Below are 23,863 nucleotides of genomic sequence, written 5' to 3' on the forward strand. Positions count from 1 at the left end.
TATAGTAGAGTTTCCCCTAGCACTTACAATAGTTAATTTAAATAATTTGTTTTCTGCTTATTGATATTTTCTTGGTTGTTCTGTGCTACATTGAGAAATGGGGGCATGCTACTCCTGTTGGGAACGGCATGGAGCATGGGCATTGGCATACTATCAGTTTTGCTGAGGATGCTCACGCTGGTAAATCATTTTTGTAAAGTCATAATTTTGTGAGGAGCTCAGATGCCACAAAGATGGGTGTTGTGTAGCTTTCATGGATAGATAAAATAGGTGTCCTTTCTGTTACAGACCCAATCTATTACAGGAACACACACAGTTTTCTAAGGAAGGGCTTGAGGCCAGGTTGACATGGTCTCAAACTTTCGTTTGAGATTTTATTGCCAGAATTCTTTAGCTTTGTGGATGAAAGTATGGTTTCAAATTTTCCCTTTTAATTCATTATTAAGCTGTATCACCAACACATGTATTTTCTTGCCAGGCATTTATTGGGTGTGCAGATTCTACTGCAAACTGTAGACTTGAAACTTTGTTTCTGCAACATTCACTTTGTAGTTCAAATTCGTATTCCTTCATTGTTATGAGGTGCGGACATTCATAGAGGCATCAACAATCTTATATTTGCATCAATGCTACCAAATTTCTTAGACTGAATTTGAGTCGCCTATATTGCAGGAAAAAGCCCTAGCCATTGGACTAAGGCTTGTCCCAGAATATCCCAATCTCTTCTGTTGAAGCTGTTCTACTTTGTAAAAAAAAAATTAAATAATTATTGGCTTAGAGACTTGAATGTAGAGAGTGCCCTAACCACCAGACTATTGAGTCACTCTTAATCTGATCCAAGGACTAGTGAATTATTTATAGCCAGTGGAACAGCTTCAACAGGACTGAGTGAGAACAAGCCACACCAGAATAGCGCATAATTCTCCACATCAGGCAAAGGGGGCGAGGGAATTGAACCTGGGTCTCCCCCATCCCAGATGAGTGCCCTGAGCAATGGGCTAAAAATTATAAGGTCACCACAATTACTGCCTAATCCAAAATGGTTTTTTAGGCAAAAACTTGTAAAATTTGTGAAGTGTTGGGTCAACTGAAATTACATTTTTATGCAAATAGATTATTAATAAAAATACCCACAGTTTTAGCTCTTGCTGGTGCATTAGTATGCTGAGTCTATAATCATCAAGTTCCAGGATCTCACCTGTCCACTTGCTCTCCTATGTAGTAGTGGCTCTGTGAAGCCTGCTACCCCCGAGTACAACCAAATTCATAACTGACGGGGGCTATGCAAGATGGGAGTGGGGAGTTTGCCACTTAGCTTTCACACCTGGCTGTAGCTTGCCCTTACTAATCCATCACTAAACTGGTAATCAAATGCTAATTCGTGGCAATGAGGGAGAGCATCTGACTTTCAATGTTTGTATGGTAGGGAAATAGTGCTGAGAGGATACTCAAGCATGTAATGCCTAGTGTTCCAGTTATTTTGAATTTCCTACCACAGCTGATTTTTTCCACAGGATTATGCTGTCTACTGCTGCTGAATAATGTTTGCTGCCTGTAATAGAATGGTCAAATGTCCAAAAGCATCCAAAATCCTTGTCTTCTGTTACCACATTTAAAGTACATTAAATAGAGCAGTCAGGGATCCATTAATCAATGTAAGCAGTGCGGAAAACATGGCATGTGTGCATAACAAACATCCTTAACTTCACATACAATGTTGACATCATCATCTGATGCAATCAATCAAAGATTGAGAGAATAAATGCTGAGTCAGGCATCAAACTGTTTTGTGATTCCCTATGTAGGCTGACTGTATTGTGTAATCCTTTTAAATAGCCATATAAATTATAAAGCTCTACTTATAGCCTAATTTATTTTTGGAATTGAAGATTTGTCATATTTTTATGAGCAAATAATTTGCTCAACGCATGAGAGAGATGCCATCTTTACAGTGCCTAGTACTAGGGTTGATCCGCTCCTGGGTTTTTGGGTGCTACTGTAATGTAAGTAATTGTTATTATGACCCTTCTTCTCTGAAAATGATATTGCAAATCTTTAAGAAGATGAATGAAAAAGTGTAAATTATCAAGAGAGAACATCCAAGAAAGGGCAGTAATGTGGGTCAGTTCCAGCCACAAATGTGATGATGCAATTGAGTGGAAACCCCCACAAAAGTCACCAGATCAATTCTGCTAGATTTCTATTTGCAGACTGAGCAGCCAAATTGGTTATCTGTTTCTACTTGGAGCATTGTCACAACATCACACCACTCTTGAGCTTTACCAATAAGATCCTTTTTTATTGCTCTGTAAATTTCACTGCTTTCTTACACTTAGGAATGCTGCTAAACATGGAAGGATAAGAATGACTTGCAAAAAAATCCAAAGATTTAAGAATCCAAAACTTTGCACATCAGAACCTTAGAGTTATGAACACCAGAGTTACAAACTGATCAGTTAACCACACACCTCATTTGGAACCAGAAGTACACAGTCAGGCAGCAGCAGAGACCAAAAAAAAAAAAAAAAGAGCAAATACAGTACAGTACTGTGTTAAATATAAACTACTAAAAAACAAACAAAAGGAAAGCAGCATTTTTCTTCTGCATAGTAAAGTTTCAAAGCTGTATTAAGTCAATGTTTAGTTGTTAACTTTTGAAAGAACATCCATAATGTTTTGTTCAGAGTTACGAACATTTCAGAGTTATGAACAACCTCCGTTCCCAAGGTGTTCATAACTCTGAGGTGTTCTACTGTATTGCCTTCTATTGCACTTGATTCTGGCTTCTTATGACTGCTTGATTCAGTTTGGCCTCTCAGGATTTTTACTTTTGGAACCTTTGAAAAGGTTATTGTCATGATCCTTGTTCTTTGAAACAGATCTGTTTTTCTCTGACATTTTTAATGCTGTCAATAATCTCCATCTGTTCCAGGATGCTAATGTAGTAGATCATGAAAATGAATGGACACCTGTTTTTGAGATCATGATGGTTCTAATTTGTTATTGTGTTAATAGCATGTTAAAAAGGGTCATACTGCCTGGAAGTAATTATTGTATAGAAATCAAAGGTACTAATTTAATAGTGCCCATATGTGTTGTAAAGTGACTCTTGCAACACTTCCATGAGGACTGATGGTGTGCTGCTTAGGGACTTCCAAAGAGCTACAGAAAAACTTCATGTTGCTGAAACAGCATTGCTAAAGGACTTTTTATTTACGTCTTCTGGCTGTGCTGTCCCCCTGCAAATTCATTACTCTGTAGTAAGTGCTCTAGAGCAAGCCTGGTTGTGCAATAGACAAACCATCACTACTGAACAGAAAAGTATAGTTGCTTCCTGGAGTATTTATCTGCCTGCTGGGGGAGATTGACAATCCTGAGATTTTCCTGTTGTGGCTGACCCATTATCATATCTGGGTTCCTCTGCCATTTGAAACACATTGACATTAAATAAATTGTTAGTTTAAAAAAAAACAGACAAACAATAGAGTCTGACTTTAAGGCACTGACTCAAAGCCCACTGAGGTCAAAGGAAAGACTTCAGTGAGCTTTGACTAAGGCTTAGGAGAATGCAACTAACATTGGGACTGAGGAACTGTCTTTCTTGAAGCCAGCCTTGGCACACGACTCCTCTCACTGCTTTTCATCTATTCCGTTCAATAGAACTGTTCAAAAAATGGTTTTCCCCCTGGAAAATTTCAATGAAAAGAAAACAAAAATACATTTTTATTCTAAATTTTCCCTGGAAAAAATTATTTTAGGCAGAAATTTGAATATATTCATATTTTGTCCAGAAACTGAAAACAGGTGTTTGACAAGTTTTAAAATCTGCCATAGAAAAGATACTTTGAAAATGTTTAGTCTAGAGCTCCCTTTTCTCTAGAAAAATAGGTCTGATTAAAAGTTTTTGATCAGTCCTACTATTCAGCTTCATTTCCATTTTTGTGATTCCCACAGTCAAGTCACCTTTATTATCAGCGGCTGAAAATTATGAGTTTTGGAGACAATCCTTAGAGCTGAGAGATCTCCCAAAGCCTGAAGTTAGCCAGATGTAGGGCCTCCAAATAATCCTGGTTCTGAGTTTACCAGTGTTTATTTGTTCATAGTCACTGATTGCACTCACTCTAATAGTTTATAAGTTAAGAAATCCATGTCTGCATTACTATATTGGGAGAAACATTGCTTAATTTTACAATTACCATTGGCATTTCTGGCCTTCCTGCTAGACCAATCCATCCTTCTCAGAAGTGTTGTCATTAGAGACACTGGCAGCAAGAGAGTGCTGTGGGAGAGACTGGAAACCATTTATTAACCTGTTTTTGTAACAACCAGGAGGGGGATCGATTTTATTTTCAGAACTTGAACAGTGTTCTTTCCATGATTGTTAATGCATTTGGGAGTTAGACTAGATTACCTTTGTAATACCTTCTAACCCTGTGGTTCTGTGATTATATTCCTTTCACAAAGTGGGATGCCTCCAGTACTAGGCTCAGAGATGCCATAGTGTGACTGCATTTAAAAGATATATATAACAGTTTGTTCATGGTAACAAGGGCTTATTGCCTTGTGAACTCTTGGCAGTTAGCCTTCTAAAACTTGTGTTTTCCATTACAACCCTAAAATAACATATTAAATTAACTAGGAGTTCCACACCAGAACAAAACTGAGACCTTTTGAAAATTGTCATGTCAAAATGAGACCGAGACCCTCCCCAGACTAGTCAATACCCTGGTGCCTAGGGTACTCCTCAGGTTCACATCCTCTTTTCCAGATCAGGCAGAGCAGAATCGTAAAGCTGAATGTCTCACATCCCAGGTGAGTGTCCTAACCACTGAACAATAGGTTATTCTGGGCAAGTTATCTTTCTGGCTGTTTCTCTCTCTGGTTTTGTCAAGAAATTTCATTCTTGACTTGAAAAATGGTTCAAGATAAACCAAATCCAAAACGTGTGAAAAATTTCAGCGAATTGACAAAATCCATTTCAGATTGCATGGAACATGTCATTCCACCCAAAACAGAATTCACAAAAAGGTTGTAGTACTAGAGCCCTCCCTTTTAAGATATAACCTAATGGCTAGGTGTTTGCCTAGGTTGTGGAAGATCCTGGGTTTAATTCCCTCCCCCCCAACGCAGAGAAGGAATTTGAGCTTGCATGTCTTACATTGCAGGTGAGTGCCCTAACCATTAGGCTATGGGATATTCTAGTGTAGGTTATTCTCCTGTTCCACTTTGTAAAAATAGTTTAACTCCATGTTCCAATTACTATTTAACTTGCGTCTCCCACATCGTAGGTGAATGTCTTAACCACCAGGTTATAGAATCATTCTCACTCCCTTTCTTTGGCTCGCTGACTATTTATTGTCATTCATAGCTGCAGTTCATAGTCCTTTTGTATCTAAGGGCTTGTCTACACTACCGCGCGGGGTCGACCTAAGATATGCAACTTCAGCTACGTGAATAACGTAGCTGAATTCAACGTACTTAGATCTACTTACTGTAGTGTCTTCACTGTGGTAAGTCAACAGTTGATGCTCTCCCTTCAACTCCGCTTGCGTTCCTCGTTCTGGTGGAGTACCGGAGTTGACAGGAGAGCGATCAGCAGTCGATTTATCGTGTCTATACTAGACGTGATAAATTGACCCCTGCTGGATCGATTGCTGCCTGCCGATCCGGCTGGTAGTGTAGACAGGTCTTGAAAAAATGCTTTTTTGGCCAAAACTATATACTGAGTTCATGTCAAATTCACAAATAGTAGTGGATGAACCAAAACTACCTTTTTCAGCCAATACAATATTCATCCAAAAAAAATATTGCCTGTCTCTAGTCAAAACTGATACTTTTCCAAAGAACCGTTCAATTTTGACAAATTGGTATATTTCAATGAAAACTTTTACTGAGAAATTTCCAAGCAACAACAAGGAAAAGAAGAGAAAATATACCACATGTACAATATATACAAGGCACTAATTTAATTTTTGGAATTTCCTGATTTTTGAAGTTGTTAATCTTACAGATTAACATTCCATTAGTGCTAGTTATTTCCACTTTTCTTAAAAAAAGAGAGCAAGAGACTCTGGTGGTCATACAGTTTACAAATTCCACTGACTCTTCCAAGGTGTTCTTTTTCCTTACTCTGAAGATATTCACCTTGGATCTTTTCGGCATGAAAGTTCTTTCAACCAACAAGTATACACTTGTTCACATATAGTCACCAGTAGATTTAGCAGAATGTACTACTGCACATGCTCAAGCAAGCTGTTTTTGAATGACCAGCTCTTTGTTAAATCAAAACCTTTTTCATGCAGAGCAAGCAAAGGCCTTGTCCTCAATGGTAGACACGTGCATGCCAAATTTCTTGTTTTAGACTTTGGTTATGTATGCTCTACTCTCTTCTGAAAATATGTGGTGAATTATTTTAAAGTTAAATGTATATTTTTTCAGGCCCTGCCACACTCAAAAGTAGCCAACAGTATTTTGGTCAAACTTTTTAGGCAGATGCTCTGTATGGGAAGTTTCAGAAGGTGATACTTTTGAAAGAGATGAGTGTGTGGAAAACAAATCTTGTGATTGAAATTGTGTTGCAGGTTTAATTATACTGGTGATGCTACCAAGCATCTACTATAAAACTTGCTAGAACCTGGGTCACAGCTGTCTTTTGAGGGTTAACGAATATTTCAGATGAGCTTAGAAATATTCAGGTGAAAGATTTTGAATGACTGTGAAATTTTATTGTCTGTTTACTTCAAAAAGTTAATGGGCCAAAGTTAGAAGAGGAATTTGATCCACTGAGTCCCTCACACATTCATGTTGTTATATTTACTGGTGTCTTCTTAGATTCAAACTTTAAAATTATTGCATGAACCATAAGAAATGTTCTCTTCAGCCATATGGCCATAAGAAAAATGTACTTGGATCTGTTTTCACAGCTAGAATTCATTTGGTGATCTTGCAGTACATAGTAAAATCCTGTAATTCTTTGGACAGCATTTATTAGGCTCACGCAGAGCGAGGGGCTGACTCTTGCTGATACCCTGAAGGCTGAAGATATCAGCTTCAGGATTTCCTGCAGCATCAGTTAGTGCAGTGACTGAGAAATGGGATTTTGGTTTCAGAAATGTTTGACTCAGGCCTGCTGTGCAATGTGACACAGTGCTTTAGATGTATCTGTTCTGATTCACCTCTGGGTAATTAGCCTTCATTTTTACCTTTTAAAACATTCTAAATACCAAAAATCATGTGTTAGAAACCAAAACTGTGGCTGAGAGTTAGCATTAGGCTGAATCTTATTCACAGAAATCCAGACAGCTTTATCATTTAATTCTTCACCCTGCTAGTTAATTTTACCTCTTTTCTAATTTTTATACCTTCTCTTTCTAAGGTTGTAGGTGACCTCTGGTGATTAATGATAAATGACCTTCTCCCACCTGAGAATGCAAATCCAGTAGAATTGGTTCTGAGCAAATGAATGAATTAATACTTGACATAATTATATAATAAATACATAAGCATTAAGTTTCTGAGATGGCGCAAAAACGTGACTGTCAAGACACATTTTCCTGCTTTCTCATCTCTAATAAAGTCATAATCATAGCTGTTGCAGGTTTGATGCTCTTAGTTCCCAAATGTCTTGAAAAGTAAAACTGTACTATACAGGAATTGACAGTGACATTTTCAATGAGGTTCTGCAGTCTTTATCTAAGAAATTCTGCCCTTCTATATACTTCGCTACATCTACCCCATTTCTTATCTGTTTTTCCCACCTGCTTTAAGGCAATAATGACATTTAGGGTAACATTTTCAAAAGCACCCAAGTGACTGACTTAGGCATTTTCAGGAGACTTAGGCATTTAGGGACCTAAATCTCACTGAAAGTCAGTGGCGTTCGGTATGACTTCTGTACGTGGGACACTGGCTTCTAAAACATTTAGGCACTTTTGAAAATATTACTCTTTAGGTTCAATGCAAAATCCTATTGATTTCAACAGGAACAAAGATGGGGCCTTCCTTTATATCATTAAAGTGCTCCTCCCCAATGCCAGATCTTTCCCCTGAGCTGACAAAGCTGTGTATAGTGCTCCTCATGGCATGTATACAGATGGGTGTTGTTGAGTAGGGGTGAGATTTGGTCTTCATCCCATTTTTAAAAAATAGTGGCGGATGGTCCTAAGATCTATACTGGTACCCTCTACCTCAGTGCTAGTTCCTGGCCCTGTGAGGGCCAACCCACTGAGGGCAACCCCATTTACCCCGTGAAAAGGTGAGTGCCCAAAGTGGTGGTAACCATTGAATTCCACACTGGTTTACAAGGAGGGAGGGAATGAATAGTGCAATAGGTCCCCCAACCCATTCTGTCCTTCATGAATATATTGCTCACTCCCCAGATCATGTTCTTTGGGGTCTAGGAATAATGGGAGTACATACGCATACACACTCCATACAGGGGAAGAATGAACCATTAGCTAGAGAGCCCCTGTAATGTGGATCTCTAGGAGATGAATAGTGACTACATTGTAGGCAAATCCTGCAATCCTTATGTACTCCTGACTCCTATTGAAAGTAGTGGCATTACACAACTACACCCATAGCTAACTATTACTCAGTATACTTTAGACTAAGAGATTATTCAGCTGTTCCTCTTACAGGTTCCTTTACAGTTTTATTAGAAAGATGACCAGACTGTTTTTTATTAACTCTTTAGTGTTAGATGTAACAATTCTGATCAGCCAATGAGAATGAGTCAATAAAGCACATTTTTTTTCTGTAAGAGGTTAATGGTCTAATGATAAACAGAATATTTTGTCTTCTTTCTTTTCAAAAATTAAAGAGAAAAAGAAAGAAAAAACATTATTTTGTCAATTCAGTAAAAGGATCAAATTCTTTGCTGGCATAAACTGACTTCCATAGAATTTGACCCAGCATATAATTTGGTCAGAAGGTTTTAACAGGTACATTGATATATGTGGTGCATTTTCATGAGGCAGACAAAATTACAAATCTTTCCCCTTACAGTGGTATTGAAGCTCCAGAGCTAAACCTAAAAAAAAAAAGAAATAATCTTCCTGGTATTACAGTGAGTTCAGCTCTGTTTTTTTAATTGTATTTGGTCCCAGCCCAGCATTTTAGCCCAAGTAGAACTGAGGTCACATGTCTACAGTTTCTTTTTTATGATTTAATTACTAAAAATGTATTTCAGCAAAACATAAAAATGAAGCTTTTTAATATTCTTACAGGATATATATATATATTATTTATTATTATTTTTTTTGGTGCTTTAGGGAGCAGCCTTTAAGAGCTGGAAGATGAAAGCTCCTATTCCACACTTGATTCTCTTGTATGCTACTCTTACTCAGAGCTTGAAGGTTGTGACCAAAAGGGGCTCAGGTAAGTAGATTTTCTCCCTTTTTCCATTAGGTTTGATGTTGTGGTTACAAATTTGTATGTAAAGCATGTTTGTGACTTGGAAAATATACAGTAAGAAGTTGTTTCATTCCTTTCTGGACACAGTGGTTAATAGGGTTTCAAAGTCAGCAACAACAACAAAATGGAATATTTTTAACTCTGCAGTTTCTACAAATATCTATGGACAGCTTTCTGCTACATTCCTTTGACTGAAAAAATGCAGCAGGCTATGGATTAATTGAAGTTATATAGACAATCTGATGACTTATTTTCTAAAAGGAGAAGGTTTTTTTGGTATTTAAATTATTCTCAATTAAATAGAATATAATATGTCCTGGGGGGGCAGGGGAACAGTGTTTTCTTTGGATATTTTTTTTTTGGAATAGCTTTATTGCAATTGAAATGTTAGCTTGTATTTATGGCTGTATTTGTTTAGTGATTGTAGACCCTTCTAGAATAGAATTTTTAGATATGCCGTTCAGTTGATTTTGGTTTATGTCATGCAAGTCTGTAAATCAAGGAACAGATTCAAGCACATTAAATGCAATACCACTAGAAATAATAAACGATGTGATGTAACTTAGTATAGGCCCACTCAATTGTGAATTAATAGATTAATACACCAAAGCAAATCCTGACAATTTTTGCCTCCACCTGGATTGCTAAAGACTTATACACTTTTCATATGACTTTTAAAGATGAGTTGAGTCAAGGCATTATCAAGCTATTTGCATATTGATATGTGATAGGAATAAAGGAGCTTCAGTACTAGTCGTGACAGTAGATTTTGGCTGTCATCCTTGATAAATGCTTGAACTTATTCTTCTTATTCTTTGTCTTGAAGTCATAAAATTGTACAATGAAAACTTTACAAGACACTAATTTATACAAACTCCTGCAACAAAGAACACACAAATATCTCAGCTGAAATTTTGATTTTCTGTATTAGACTACTTCCAGTGGGTAACCACTTTTGTTAGTCTTGGAGTGTTTGCTTATGGTCGTTTTCACTCTATTATTTAACTAAACCTGTATTCCGTGTATACCTTAATCTCTATCTACTGAAGTCAATTTGAAGCAAAGGGATGCAGAATTGGTTCCTAGATCATCTCATATTTTTGATAAATAATTATTGTCAGAAAAAAATATTCAAATGATCAACTGGTAAATTGATATCATTTTGTAGTGATCTACCCTGAAGCTGATGAAATACCAAAAACATTCAAATAGTCAGAAGTGTGTGTCTGTGTGGTCAGGGCGCAGATTACAAATATGTAGCAGCACTACAATGTTAAGGTGTACAAAAGCCAGGAAATTCCAAAATTTAAAGTTGCCCCCCAAAAGTGATTTCATTCATGTTGAATGTCCTTTGTGATGTGCAAAACTGCCATAAATTATAATATTTTCGAACCTATTAAAGGGAAACCAGAAAATAGACAATACTAACTGTGTGCAAAATGGTTCAGCTAATTTTGTGTTAGAAATATAGATCCTGGTCCTGCAACATCAAAATTTTGGAGTTTTGGAGTAATCTGTTACAGAGGTAGCCATCACTTGGGAGGTTCTGAATTTAGGGTTTCTACTATTAGAGCCCATGTCCGTTAAAGTGGAGTTGTACTTTATGCAAAATCATTATAAGCATGTTCAATTATTTTAGTCACAAAAATGACTTTTACAGTGACATTAAGGGACAAAAAGAAATGGCCAACTATGATGTGTACATCTGTGTTCTGCCACAATCTTACACAAATGGTGTCTTTGGTTTTTTTCGTCTCACTTTTGTCTACTTTTTTTTCTGTTATCTTCAATGCAAGAAAAATTGGACCTGTGCTGAATTTTCAGTTATGAAAAACATTAGTGCCTTCAGTTTAGCCAAACCAAGAAAAAATTTCCCTAGTTCTTCAATGAAATATGACACTCTGAACTCACCTACACAGTACAGATATGATAAAGAAAACTATACCTAATTTAGAGAAAAAAATGAAATTACATTTGTAGCCCTGGAGAAGAAAGAGGAAATGGAGAAATCAGAGCTAAAGGCCAAATGTAAGTTATCCTCATCTATTGATTTGACCTAGGATTGGGAATCAGGAGACCTGTCCAGGCTCTGACATTAATTTTCTGTGTAACCATAAGAAAACCTTCCTTAGTTTTCACCTTCTGTAGACCTATACCTACCTCAGACGTGATGTGAGTCTTCACAAATTGTTTGTGAAACAATTTGTTCCTCATATGAAAGCTGCTATGTAACCGGAAGATAATATTGAGTTGATCCTGAAATTTTGATTCAGTGTTCAATCAGTCCTTACCAAGGCAACATTTCATTGACTTCAGTGAGAATTTTGTCTGAGTAAACACTGAAGGCTGGATTCTGTTACCATTGCTCATGATGAGTAGTGCCTTACACAGTCAGTAGCCCTTTTGATCTCAATGGGGTTTGTTGCAGAATAAGGAGCTACTCAGTTTGAGCAAGGGTTACAATCCCTTTCGCTGCAGTGGGGGGTTTGCCTGAAAAGGGGATGCAGGATTTTTTATTAAGAAAGTAAAATTGTTTTCCTGAGACCAATACAACTTTCTGCGGACTACTCTTAGAAACACAGGAAAAGTCTATAACCAGAACTTTTTGTTCCGTGTGGAAACACTGACTTGAGTGAAAAAATCCCCTCTGCCTCTTGGTTTATGTTTACTTGTGTTTATCCATTCAAACCAAAATGTATATTTATGTGGATCAGACGTTCAGCTAATTTTATTTTTATTTCCTTGGGAAATCGTTTGTTGCTCTGGATGGTTAAAGTACATTATACTTTTTTCAAAGTTGAATACTACTATAGTTCTTATTTTCCTTGCATAAAAAATCAGAGACTGGTGGCCAAAAGAGAAACCAAAGCACACTATAATGTAGGAATTTTTTAATGGAAAAAAAATGGGGTAACTGTTACTTTAAAATCTGATATGCTCTGTTATTTTTGACGTCATGGTGCATTATAGACAATGCTAAACTAAAATGGGAAAAATGATATTTATGCTGGTAAACACTGGATTGAGAACAATCACATATCCTGAGAGTTTTAATCTATGAGTTAGAAAATAATGAGATTCCTTGTGTAATAATTCAGGATGTGATGCAGATGCCATAAAAAAAAATTTGTAAATTGTCTTTTTCTGTAATAGCTGAAAGAGAAGAAATAAGGGTACATCCATACTTACCTCCGGGTCGACGGGTAGCGTTCGACTTCTCGGAGTTCGAACTATCGCGTCTAACCTAGACGCGATAGTTCGAACTCCGAATGCGCTCCCTTCGACTCCGGAACTCCACCACCGCGAACGGCAGTGGTGGAGTCGACGGGAGAGCCGCGGACTTCGATCCCGCGGCGTCTGGACAGGTAAGAAGTTCGAACTAAGGTAGTTCGACTTCAGCTACACTATTCGCGTAGCTGAAGTCGCGTACCTTAGTTCGACCCCCCACCCTAGTGTAGACCAGGCCTAAGTTACTTTTTATTTCCTAATTTTAATTCTTAATTATTTGTACTTTATTTGCAGTCTTAAAAGGCAGGTGTTATCATTGGTAAAACCACAGTTACTACAATTTGAGCAGTCTACCTTGCCTATTATTTACTAGAACTTTTTTTTGTTGGGGGATGATGTGCACTTCAGTTTTCACCTGTGAGTTTCATCTGTTATTCTGTAGTTTCACAGCATTAAAACAAAATCCTTATAAGGTCAGTGGACCAAAACAATTTTGTCTCCATGTCTTCAAAGGAATTGAGGTTCAAGTACAGAACTGTCATAAAATTTACTCTAGATGGATCTCCTAAACTTTCCTTTTTGATGTTGGAAAGAATGTTTGGCTCAAGTGGTAAGGAAGTGCTATAGCAGAGGACACTGAGCATCTTCCTATTACAGAATTAATGGTGTTATGGTAATGTTCTGCCTCACATATAAAAGTAGAATAGGAGGTAAAGGGAAGGTGGGAGGGATGGAGTAAAAGCTGTTAAATTCTGTTTTTAATCATCTTATAATTTAAACCATCAACTCAAGCAAGTGCCTGGGGTCTCTATCAAGATAGCAGTTGCTAAGACCTTGTGTAGGAATGGAGGACTCTTTTGATGCATCACTCTTGATTTAGCTGCTAAATCCTACATTAAGACTCATGGGGGACATAAAGAATTTTGGGGGCCCAAAAGGAAAATAAGACAAAGAGGTTGAGAAGGGAAACAACAAAAATTGGGAAAGAAGCTTGAGTCAAGGTTTATGTAGTATAGCTGTTTTCATGGTAGCAAGACAGCCAAATACCAGGAATACAGTGAATGTTGCACCCTAACTGTGTGCTCTGTTGATTATGGGATATGTGGCCTGTTCAAAGGGTATAATATAGGTGATTTTTTTTACCACTCCTGAGCTGGCAATTAGTATACAGCTGTGTTATAATAATAGAGACTAGTTAGCAGGAAGTGTGTTGGGTAATATGATGTTTGAACTGCTGTTTAGATCTGTAATATATTTTGACATTTCCATGAGACTTTTTTAAGCAGTTCATATTGTGCATTTTATAAGATAATAAATGGTGAACATTAATCTGTTTCTCCACTTCTGCAGTCAAGGTGCTGTAAGTGCTAGAGCTGATACAAAAAATCATTTTTTTTTCTGGTAAACAAAGTTTTTTAGTTAAAATGTTTCATGGGAATGTACCAGTTTTGACAACTTCATTTGTTGAGAAGGATTTCCCTCCCCTTCCCCCCCAGGTCTGGGAAAAGAAGACTTTCACCCTAGAATAGTTTATAATCTGGTGATTAGGGATGTGAAGAGCCAGATTCGAGGCTCTGTTCAATTCAAAACAGGAGCAACAGGGGATGGATCACTTTATGATTACCTGTTCTGTTCATTCCCTCTGGGGTACCTGGCATTGGCCACTGTCAGAAGACAGGATACTGGGCTAGAAGGACCTTTGGTTTGTCCCAGTATGGACATTCTTATGGTTTTGAACCTGTTTTTCCTACATCCATTCAGCTATTGGATACTCTGATCTCTCTCTCTTTCTCTCTCTTTCTCTCTCTCTCTAATTTGGTGAAAAAAAATGATGCAGCTTATTGTTTCAGTGCAGAAAGAAAACACATTCTGAAATCTTGAAAGATTTCACAAAATGGAATTGTTCATTTCCTCATCTGCACTAGTAAACACTGATTCTCCTCTCATTCCCATATTTTTCCACTTTATTTTACTATTTTTCCTCAGTATTGTTCAAATGCATCCTGGTCTTAGTTTGGTGAAATATTTTTATATTCAACTTTTGTATTAAGTATTATTTTCCATATTGAAAAATCATAGGTTTCTAACACTATCAGTAACAGGCTAGAATAATAAATCTGGAAGAATTGTAACCATGTAATTTACATTTTACTCTTTATGATGTCTCTTTCCTTGTTTGTTTGGTATTTTTGTTTTTATTTATTTCTGATACTTTGAAAATCAAAATAACCGAGTCAGTTGCAGAATTTGTTAGGTTTTTAGTTTCACTTTCATCAGGGCCGGTGCAAGGATGTTTCGCGCCCTAGGTGAAACTTCCGCCTTGCGCCCTCCCTGCCCCCGCGCCTCCGCCCTGAGCCCCCCCCTCAGCACCTTTCCCCCTCCACCCTGAGGTGCCCCCCCTCCGCCCTGAGGCACCTCCCCCCACCCCAGCTCACTCCTGCTCCACGCACGAGCACCCCGAGCACGCCGTGGCCGCTTCACTTCTCCCTCCTATCAGGCTTGTGGCGCCTAAGCTGATTGGCGCCGCAAGCCTGGGAGGTGGGAGAATTGAAGCAGCCACGGTGTGCTCGGGTAGGAGGTGGGGTAGCGGTGAGCTGGGGCGGGGAGTTCCCCTGCATGCCGCCCCCCCCAAACTTGCTGCAGGCAGCCCTCCCCGCGCTCCCCTGCCCCAGCTCCCTCCGCCTAAATGCCGGCGGCGACCGGGGCGGCCGAAGATCTGGCCACTGCGGTTGCTGCTAAAGAAAATGGTGCCCCCCAAATCCTAGTGCCTTAGGCGACCGCCTAGGTTGCCTAAATGGTTGCACCGGCCCTGACTTTCATGAAGTGCTATGATATTGCAGTGTTAAGAAACAATGAAGGTGGATTTTTGCTTTGGGTTGAATATGGGGGTAGGGGGAGGCCATTAGAGCTTAAACTAAACAATTTTTTGTTGTGAGGTCAACTTTGGTCCATATATATATATATATGGACCAAAGTTGACCTCACAACAAAAATCCACCTTCATTGTTTCTTAACACTGCAATATCATAGCACTTATATATATATATGATTACATACACAATGTCCTTATATGTTGTTTTTTATTATAATACCAGCTGGATCCTTCCTTTCTTGCCTTTCAGTTAATATGTATGTAGAATTTTTTTTCAAGAAAACTATGTTTCAAATAAAAGACAAGGAAATATATTCAATAAAGCAACATTTTCAGAATCATATTTCAAAATAACGTTTGGTATGATATATTTTGAAAAGGCTTTTGTTACAAATTTTAAGGTAGTCTTTTCATGATCAGGATCAAGTTACATGGTTATATCCCAGTGGCTTCCTTCTTGATTCCTATTAATTTAAGAAACCAATTAGAAATACAATCGGTTGTACTATAGCATTGCTGGTTGTGATATCAAATATATGTATTAGGTGTAATGTCCCTCTTGAGTAGTGTGTCTTCATGGAGAATATTTCTACCTTTTTGAATCTGAAAAAAAATCTTGTGTTCCTGTATGTATTTGAGGTTTATCTTTTAAAGTTATAGATAAATCTGTTTTTGAAACTGTCTTGACTTCAGTGCTGATTGGATTCCTCCTCCCCACCCCCCAACACTTTCAGTTCTAGTCCATAAGGTTTTTATCCACAGTGCTAAGAAAGTTAGGATTAATAATGAGTCTCTCCATACAGAAGTTATACATTTCCAGCCATAGCTTTGATCCAGAAAGCTGCTACACGTGAGCATCAAGATCCACAGCATTCCAAATAAGTAGAGCAGCTTGCAAGGTCAGGACCCAAAATTGTTAATAAAAAATAGTAATGGATATGGTCTACTAACTGCTTTTCCAGTTATACTCCAGAACAATGCATCTGGGGGGGAGGAAGGCGGGGAAAATGGTGGTTTATATCTTAAAAAAATAGACTTCTAGCCCTATTCTTTCTTTATTTTAGGCTTAACAATGACGTGTGTGTGTAATTATGCGCTGCTTAACCTGGTATTCTGGTTATTGCCTCTATTGATTGCACAGCATATTAATGCTTCATCTTGTAAGAGATTGGTCTGCATACTTTTAAATATGTGATCATGAAGGTTGTCATTAAGAAGGATTCAAGGATTACCTTTTAAAGGAAATAGGGGGAATATAGGGAATGTCATATTTAGGTGCTTTGTAGAAAAACAGAAAAAGCATTTGCAAAACTATCCAACCACTACTGGAATTTTTTGTTAAACATTGTGACTTTGAAGGAAAAAATATATATATTTAATATATTTGCAGAAAAACATACTTTAAATTAATTTACATTGGTGGTAATTACATATTTTGTTTGACTTTCAATATTTTACATAAAGTGAACCTATTTATATTTGACAGAACATATTTAAGATTTATTCAATGATTTTTTAAAGTCACTTCTTTAATGCAATGAGTGGCTTCAAATTACTGTTTTTAACACAACATTAATTTACTTTAAATCCTGAGCACTTAATAATTGTGTACACTGCTTTGAAACATGGCTGGCTGAGTAGTTCCAAACACAAGTCTATTAATAAAATAAATGAGGAAATATTTTACTCTATTCCTAGATGTGAAGAAAGTACATTAGATTGAACAGGAGTGAGGAAATCTAAACTTCTTTTCATGTCAGCTGAGGTTGACCACACAAATCCCACAAGTTTCAATGCACCCTCAATCCAGAGAAGAGCAAATATTTTGCTATAAACTTTTTAGTGCTGTGACATTTAAAACAGTATCTTAATAACAGATGTAATATGCATCAAATAGAATATTTTAGTTGTGAAACTATTTAATATCTGGGTACATGAAGAGTGACTTCTTCCCCATAGTTAATGCTCTGCCTTTTTTTTTTTTTAACTAGTTGCTTATTTTTATGGGAAAGAATGGGACCATCCTGTTTTCTTGCTTTGCCAAAGCCATGTTTGCCTTAGTCATTTTGTGTCCTTCCTCTTATATAGTTAATCCAGCATTCACTAGGTGATCATTATGGAGAGATGTCATGTTGAGAGACCCTTTGTGTAGTGCAAATGTGGATTTGTGTGCTGTGTACTTCAGTGCTGAATTGTGACTCTAATCCTTGTGGACAGTATGGGCCAGATTTTTCTCCCTCATTCATATTGGATTTGATCCGGGTAAGTGCTGAACATGTCTTGATAGACACTGAGTACTCCCTGCTACCTTTCAAAAGTCAGTGGGAGTGGAGGATGCTTAGCACCCAGCAGGATCAGGCCCATTGAGTAATACGTTACTCAGCAAACCATCCTATCCTTCAGTAGGACTATTTGCTGAATAAGATATTAAACTGGTCCATCTAGACTAGAGGTTTTGATTGTTGTAACTCATTAATTTGATTTCCAATTAGCCGAACCCTTAGTCAGGAACAAATATCTGTGGAGTGCTAGACTAAAATTTACAATTTTGAATTAATTTGGGCTAATTGGCAATCAATTAAATCGGGTTTTGGCACAATGCAAACTCTAATCTAGATAGACCCAGAGTGAGCAAGAGTATCAGGCTCTGGTCTTAAGGCATATTACTATAGGTTACTGTTCCCTAAAGTGTATGTGGTATTGCATAGTGCGGCAGTGTACAGTTGAATTGCATTATTTTAAAAGTGAACCCTAATTCTTTTCAACTTAAAAAAAAACAGAAACATTGTGTGAAGTTGGAGTTTTAGATTTATTTTTTATAAAGAGGGTATGAGTTTTCAAAATAGCCTACCCCACAGACAACATTATCAATCCTTTTTAAAGCTAATAATGGTATTGAAAGAACCTATTTCTAAAAGGAACAGGAAACCTATGGTGGTTCCATTAACAGTTAGCTAAAGCTGTTCTTGCTTATATTTAGCCAACTTTATTGAAGTGGTTTCTAAATAGCTTTGCTCCCAGGATTTCTCTGAAGGTATCTCATTGTGCAACTAGAATTAAACTCTGTGGTACACCCTACCCCAAAATTTTTTTTAAAAAGTGTTTCTACCCATATGTTTTACATTCCTGGTAATTTGGGGGAAAAAATCATTCTCGGCACTGCGGCTAAAAGTTTCTCCACAGATATTTTACAAATAAATTATGTTTACTAAACTCTGATCCCCCATGTGATTAGGGCACAGTGCACCTATTTATGGTGAACTGGGATTCCCTGCTGAAAGAGAACTTTAATACTAATGAAACAGGAAGTATAGTAGAAAAAGGAGCCTCATACTGATGTGAGGTTCCTATCAGTTTCTCCTGTAAAGAATGCTAAATAAAATGAACACTGCAATGCCATCTGGTGGTTTTATAGGGATGTCAAATAAACAAAGGAAAGATGAAAAGGATGCAGTGCACAGGAAAAAAAACGAAACAAACCATGAAATAATAGAGTAAAAACTGATTCTACTGCAGACAGTTGTAACCCGGTCAGTGCTAATTAGAACCTCAAAGAAACACTTGAAGTGTTAGGCCCTCAAATTACCTTATAGAAAACATGCTGTTTGTGTTGTGTGTTGTAGTATGTATGAGAATTCTGTTGCAATTCTGTTGTTCAACAGATTGCTGCAGAAATGGAATTAATGAAAGGGGGGAGGAATCAGATCCTGTTTCCAGATATACCACTGTGATTTACAACAGTGTAACTGGAAGCCAAATCTGGCCAATGACGTTCAGCAAATCAGTGCGCATGCAAATTGTCTCCATCAGAGAGTATAGGCAAAGACAGTTGCATGAATAACACACAACTCACAGTAATCTTTAAAAATCTTTTAATTCTGTTTTTCTAATTCCTTTAAAAAGAGTGTGTGCCCTGGAGGTAGGTGGTTCAAAAGATGCCAATCTCTATACTTATGAGGAAAGTCAGGATACAAAAAAAATGTAGGAGCCTAAATAGAAATTATTTCAATTTTTTTTTAAATAGCAAGCATTGTTTTAACTGGGTAGACTCAGCTTCTAAAATTAAGATGTGTTCTCCAGCTCTAAAATTTCCTGAATACTACTGTTTGAATTCCAGACAGCTGTTCAGTTTGATCATGTTCATGCCCCCTTATTCATTATCTGCAAACATTTGCACAAAATGTTGGTGAATGATGGGCCTTATGAATACCCATACTGATGTGTGAAAAAAGCTAATCTTGCATGAATAAGACTATTTGCTGCCGTTCTTTTTTAAAACAGTCTATCATCCTAGTGGAGCAGAAACAATACCATTGGTGAAATCCTGGCCCTATTTGAAGGCAATCGGAGCTTTGCCACTGACTTTAACAGGGACAGCCTTTCTCATCAAGTGATTTGGGTGACAAATGATATACCAGGACTAATGAACAGTGAATAGTTCAAACAAACAATAGGCTGAAAATTCTTAATAACTAACTAATGCATTTACAGAAATTAAAATGGATTTGTGAACTTCTTGCAGACAAAAGAAAGTGCTGCGTTTGGATTATTTATTTGCATTTAATAATTCAGTTAGTTTAGTGGTCAGAGAACTCATCCAGGATGTGAGAGACTCATATGCAATTCCCTCTCCTACCTGAATGAGAGAAGGGATTTGAACATGGTGTTCTGACCTCTCATGTGAGTGCCCTCACTACTGGATTATGAGATATTCTGGTGTGGGTCTTTCTCAGCCTCTTCTGTGTATAACATATTAAATACTAGTATTTGAATTGGGGATTTAAAATTGTCTCCCTTAAAGTCTAAGTGAGTGTCTGACCAACAGGCTATAGAGTGATTCTCACTCTCTGTAGCTGGCCCAATGACTATTATTTATTACTCATAGAGGCAGTTCATAGTCTTTTGTAATTCCCATTCAAGTCAATGGCAAAAATCCCATTGACTTCAATGGGGTGAGGATTTCATATCTTTATTCCTTCTTCATATCCTTCAAGCACCTATCTTCGTTTTCATGTACCTGTCTAAAGTCAATTAAAAGGTTGATGATGGATGCCATTTTGGACCTGATATCCACAGGACAGTAATCAGAAGGGTCAGAAATCAGCAGTTGGATGCAGATATGACTCTATATTTTTGTTCTTTTCCTATTAAATACATATGGGAGAACCCTTTCATAAGTACAGTGCTTTGTTAATTAAGTTGGGAGCAAACTCTTTAAAGTAACAAGGGGCTACCCAAGATGTAAACTATGGGAGTTTATTGGTTTTATTGGCCTCTGGCTGCTGTTTGTTACAAAACATTAGCTTTTCATTAACAATTAATGGGGCTTGAAGATCTTTATAACCATAAAACCTAAGAAAAAATCCACCTAAATCATGTTCAGAAATTAATCTGAAGCTCCAGTCAGTGTACAGATCCATATGCATGTTTTTTGTGAAATTTATTTCTGTCAAAATTAGTGAAAGTAATGGAGACAGAAGGGAAATATAAAGCCCAAGAATGCTAATAGATATACTTACATAGATCAATCCTTGAGTTTTTAGTAGCTGTTTCAAATAACTTTATGGTCCTAAGGTCCCAACTTTCTCTAGGGGATGGTTAGCTGTAGCCTCACTGATTGGCATATGGTAGCAAACAACCTGGACAATACCAAAAAAAAAAAGTGTCCTTTGATCAGAAATACCTGTTGCAGAAGATAGATTTTGACTATTGTGCTGTCATTTTTATGTAGCATATGAACCAGAGGAGGGGAAGGAAAACCAAGGACATATAGAGGGAGTTTGATAGCTTTTCTTTTTTAAATGTAATCAGTTGCTAAGTATTACTGAATAACGGATATGTAAAAATATAATAATAGCATCTGCCCATTAAAATGTGTTTGCTGCTAAACTTTAAGGACATTTTTAGCTGATGAAATATCTTCTAGATTAAATGTAAAACACTTACTGATTCGTCCTTTCTGAAAAATGGAGGAAGATTCTGTTAAGTGATATCAACATTATGTGCACAAAGGACATATAAAAAGCAGCTTAGCATAAAAGGAGAAGGTCATGCTTTAGATTGCAATGCTGAAATCTGCTGACACTTTTGCTCAGGGTAATTTTTGCTGCTATCATCTTTATGTAAAATGCGCATCTCCTGTTGCTACTTTGTAAGATTTATATTTTTATCTGTTTCTGGAGAACCAGTTATCTTACATCTACTAAGACAATTATTGGATCAATATGATAATACATTATGACATAGTAATACATTTGGAAGATAAATGCTCCTGCAGTCAGTTCTATAATTTTATTGCAATGATACGAATGCTTAACTTATTTTAGAAAGCTGTCGGGTGTGCTGATGCAAAACAGACAATTGTGTCAAAGCAATTTGCAGATTCATTTGGATTAGCCTAATTCCAACAAGAGCTCCTTTCAGGAAGGAGGTTGTCCTAAGACTAGTATGAAAGGCATGATCTTCCTTTCATTTAAGACAGTGATAATTTTGTAAGTAACTTCAAGATTGAGTTCTAAACAAGGGAAGTTGGCATGCAATACTGAGAGATATGATGGGCATCAGTGTCAGTTGACTGCTGAGCGTGCTCCATATCTAGCAAGAGGTTCTCTGCTCCTTGCACAATAAGGCCTTACTTTGCTTGAAAATACTAGCCTATCTGAACAATGATGCTGCATAAACCAATCAAAATAGGTTCATGTTAGACAACAGTGGAAGGCATTTTTTTGTTTGTTTTGTTTTACCACTTTGTTCTCTCCTTCCTTCCCCTTTCTTATCCTCCTCCTTCCCCTTCCCCCCCCCCCCCCACTTCAGTAAACATTCTTCCTGGTGAAGGAAGAAAGCCTGCAGTTTCTTATTAGGGCATGGATCAGCTGGAACTGACAAGTTTTAGGTTCTCTTCTTGCACTTTATACAAGAAATACAGCTATGCTGTAAAATTAATCCATCTTTGGGTTCAGAAACAGTTTGTTCCTTTTACGTGGTTTCTTTATTTTTTGTTTGTTTATCATTATTTTAATTATATTTGATTTTTTTTAATAGAGAATCCCTATTTCTAGTTTTCTGTGAACTGAAAGGAGATTATTGCCATCTGTGTTTTCAGTTACTAAAGTAGGTTATGGGACTGTCATCGGGAGGGTATAAATCCTTTCCAGATAGTGGCCTGTTAAATCTCAGACAGTATAAGTGATCAGCTGCACAAATATTGTCCCCTTTACAAAATACCTCTACTGAGTAATAGGATTTTAATTAAATAATTAAAATATGGATCCCAGAGCTACTTGATCTGTACCCCTAAATAGGTTGTTTTTCCATTTTGAAGTTTTGAGGGGCTTTCATGGATTTATTAAAAGAATAAGCAAACAAATGTGAAACAAAGGTTTAACCAAATATGTCACTAACTAATGTTGTTTCAGATTCCCTAAACTAAACAAATCTAACACAACGCAATGATCAAACCAAAGTTACAATTGAAATTCAATCAATAAATCAATGGTTTAATTTATCTGACTTGCAGATTACTATGATAAGTAATTACATGTATAATGTTAACACAAGAATTAGTGCAATACTTCACTGGAAAGTTAAAAATACCTTTCTTTTAATGCAATTAATTGGGCTAAGAGTCTGCTAAAGACAGAAGATGACTTGTAGAATCATAGATAAACTCTTGTCTTTGTTTTAAGGAAATATAACTTTAGAATGGTTTCTTTATAGTTTCCCACTTTGGTGTTCCACCTTCAGTTTCTCTGAACATAAAATGTATGTTAGGTCATGCCTACACTAGCAAGCTTTCAGTGCCACAGTTGTGGCTGCGCCGCTGTAAGATCACTCATGTAGCTGCTCTATGCCAATGGGAGAGAGTTCTCCCATCAACTTAATAAAACACCTCAACAAGCAGCACGAGCTATGTTGGCAGGCATGCTGTGCACACTACCACTTATGCTGGCACAAAGGGGTGTTTTTTGTTGTTTTTTTTTCACAACCCTGAGCGACATAAGTTTTGCTGACATAATGGTAATACAGACATGCCTTATTCTCTATTTACTTTACTTATTTCCCTTCCCAGGCTAAAACAGTGACTGAATCTCTCAGTCACGTTTACACAGATGCAGAAATGATTCTCAAATCAAGCACTTAGCAGCTTTGGAATAATACACTTTGAACACAAACTAATCACTTACTAATTAAATAACAGACGGGGCATTTTAGTTTCTATCTGCGGAAACATTTAGGGCTTATCTACACTTAAAACACTGCAGTGGTGCAGCTGCGCCCCTGTAGCACGTCAGTGAAGATACACTGACTCGGGGGGGGGGGGGTATCCTGCAGTGTAGGTACTCCACCTCC

At 37.3% G+C, this 23,863-nt stretch overlaps 1 protein-coding gene across 1 annotated transcript in view; it reads left to right on the forward strand.

Annotated features, from left to right (window-relative positions):
* Nucleotides 1-23,863, forward strand: part of IL1RAPL1 (interleukin 1 receptor accessory protein like 1) — a 1,175,651-nt gene that overhangs the window by 168,129 nt on the left and 983,659 nt on the right. The window contains exon 2 of the mRNA XM_039511406.1: nt 9,273-9,378. Coding sequence (XP_039367340.1) covers nt 9,273-9,378 — 106 coding nt within the window. The remainder of the gene's footprint in view (nt 1-9,272; nt 9,379-23,863) is intronic.

Source organism: Mauremys reevesii, linkage group 1, assembly GCF_016161935.1.
Source record: "Mauremys reevesii isolate NIE-2019 linkage group 1, ASM1616193v1, whole genome shotgun sequence".
Taxonomy (NCBI): Eukaryota; Metazoa; Chordata; order Testudines; family Geoemydidae; genus Mauremys; species Mauremys reevesii.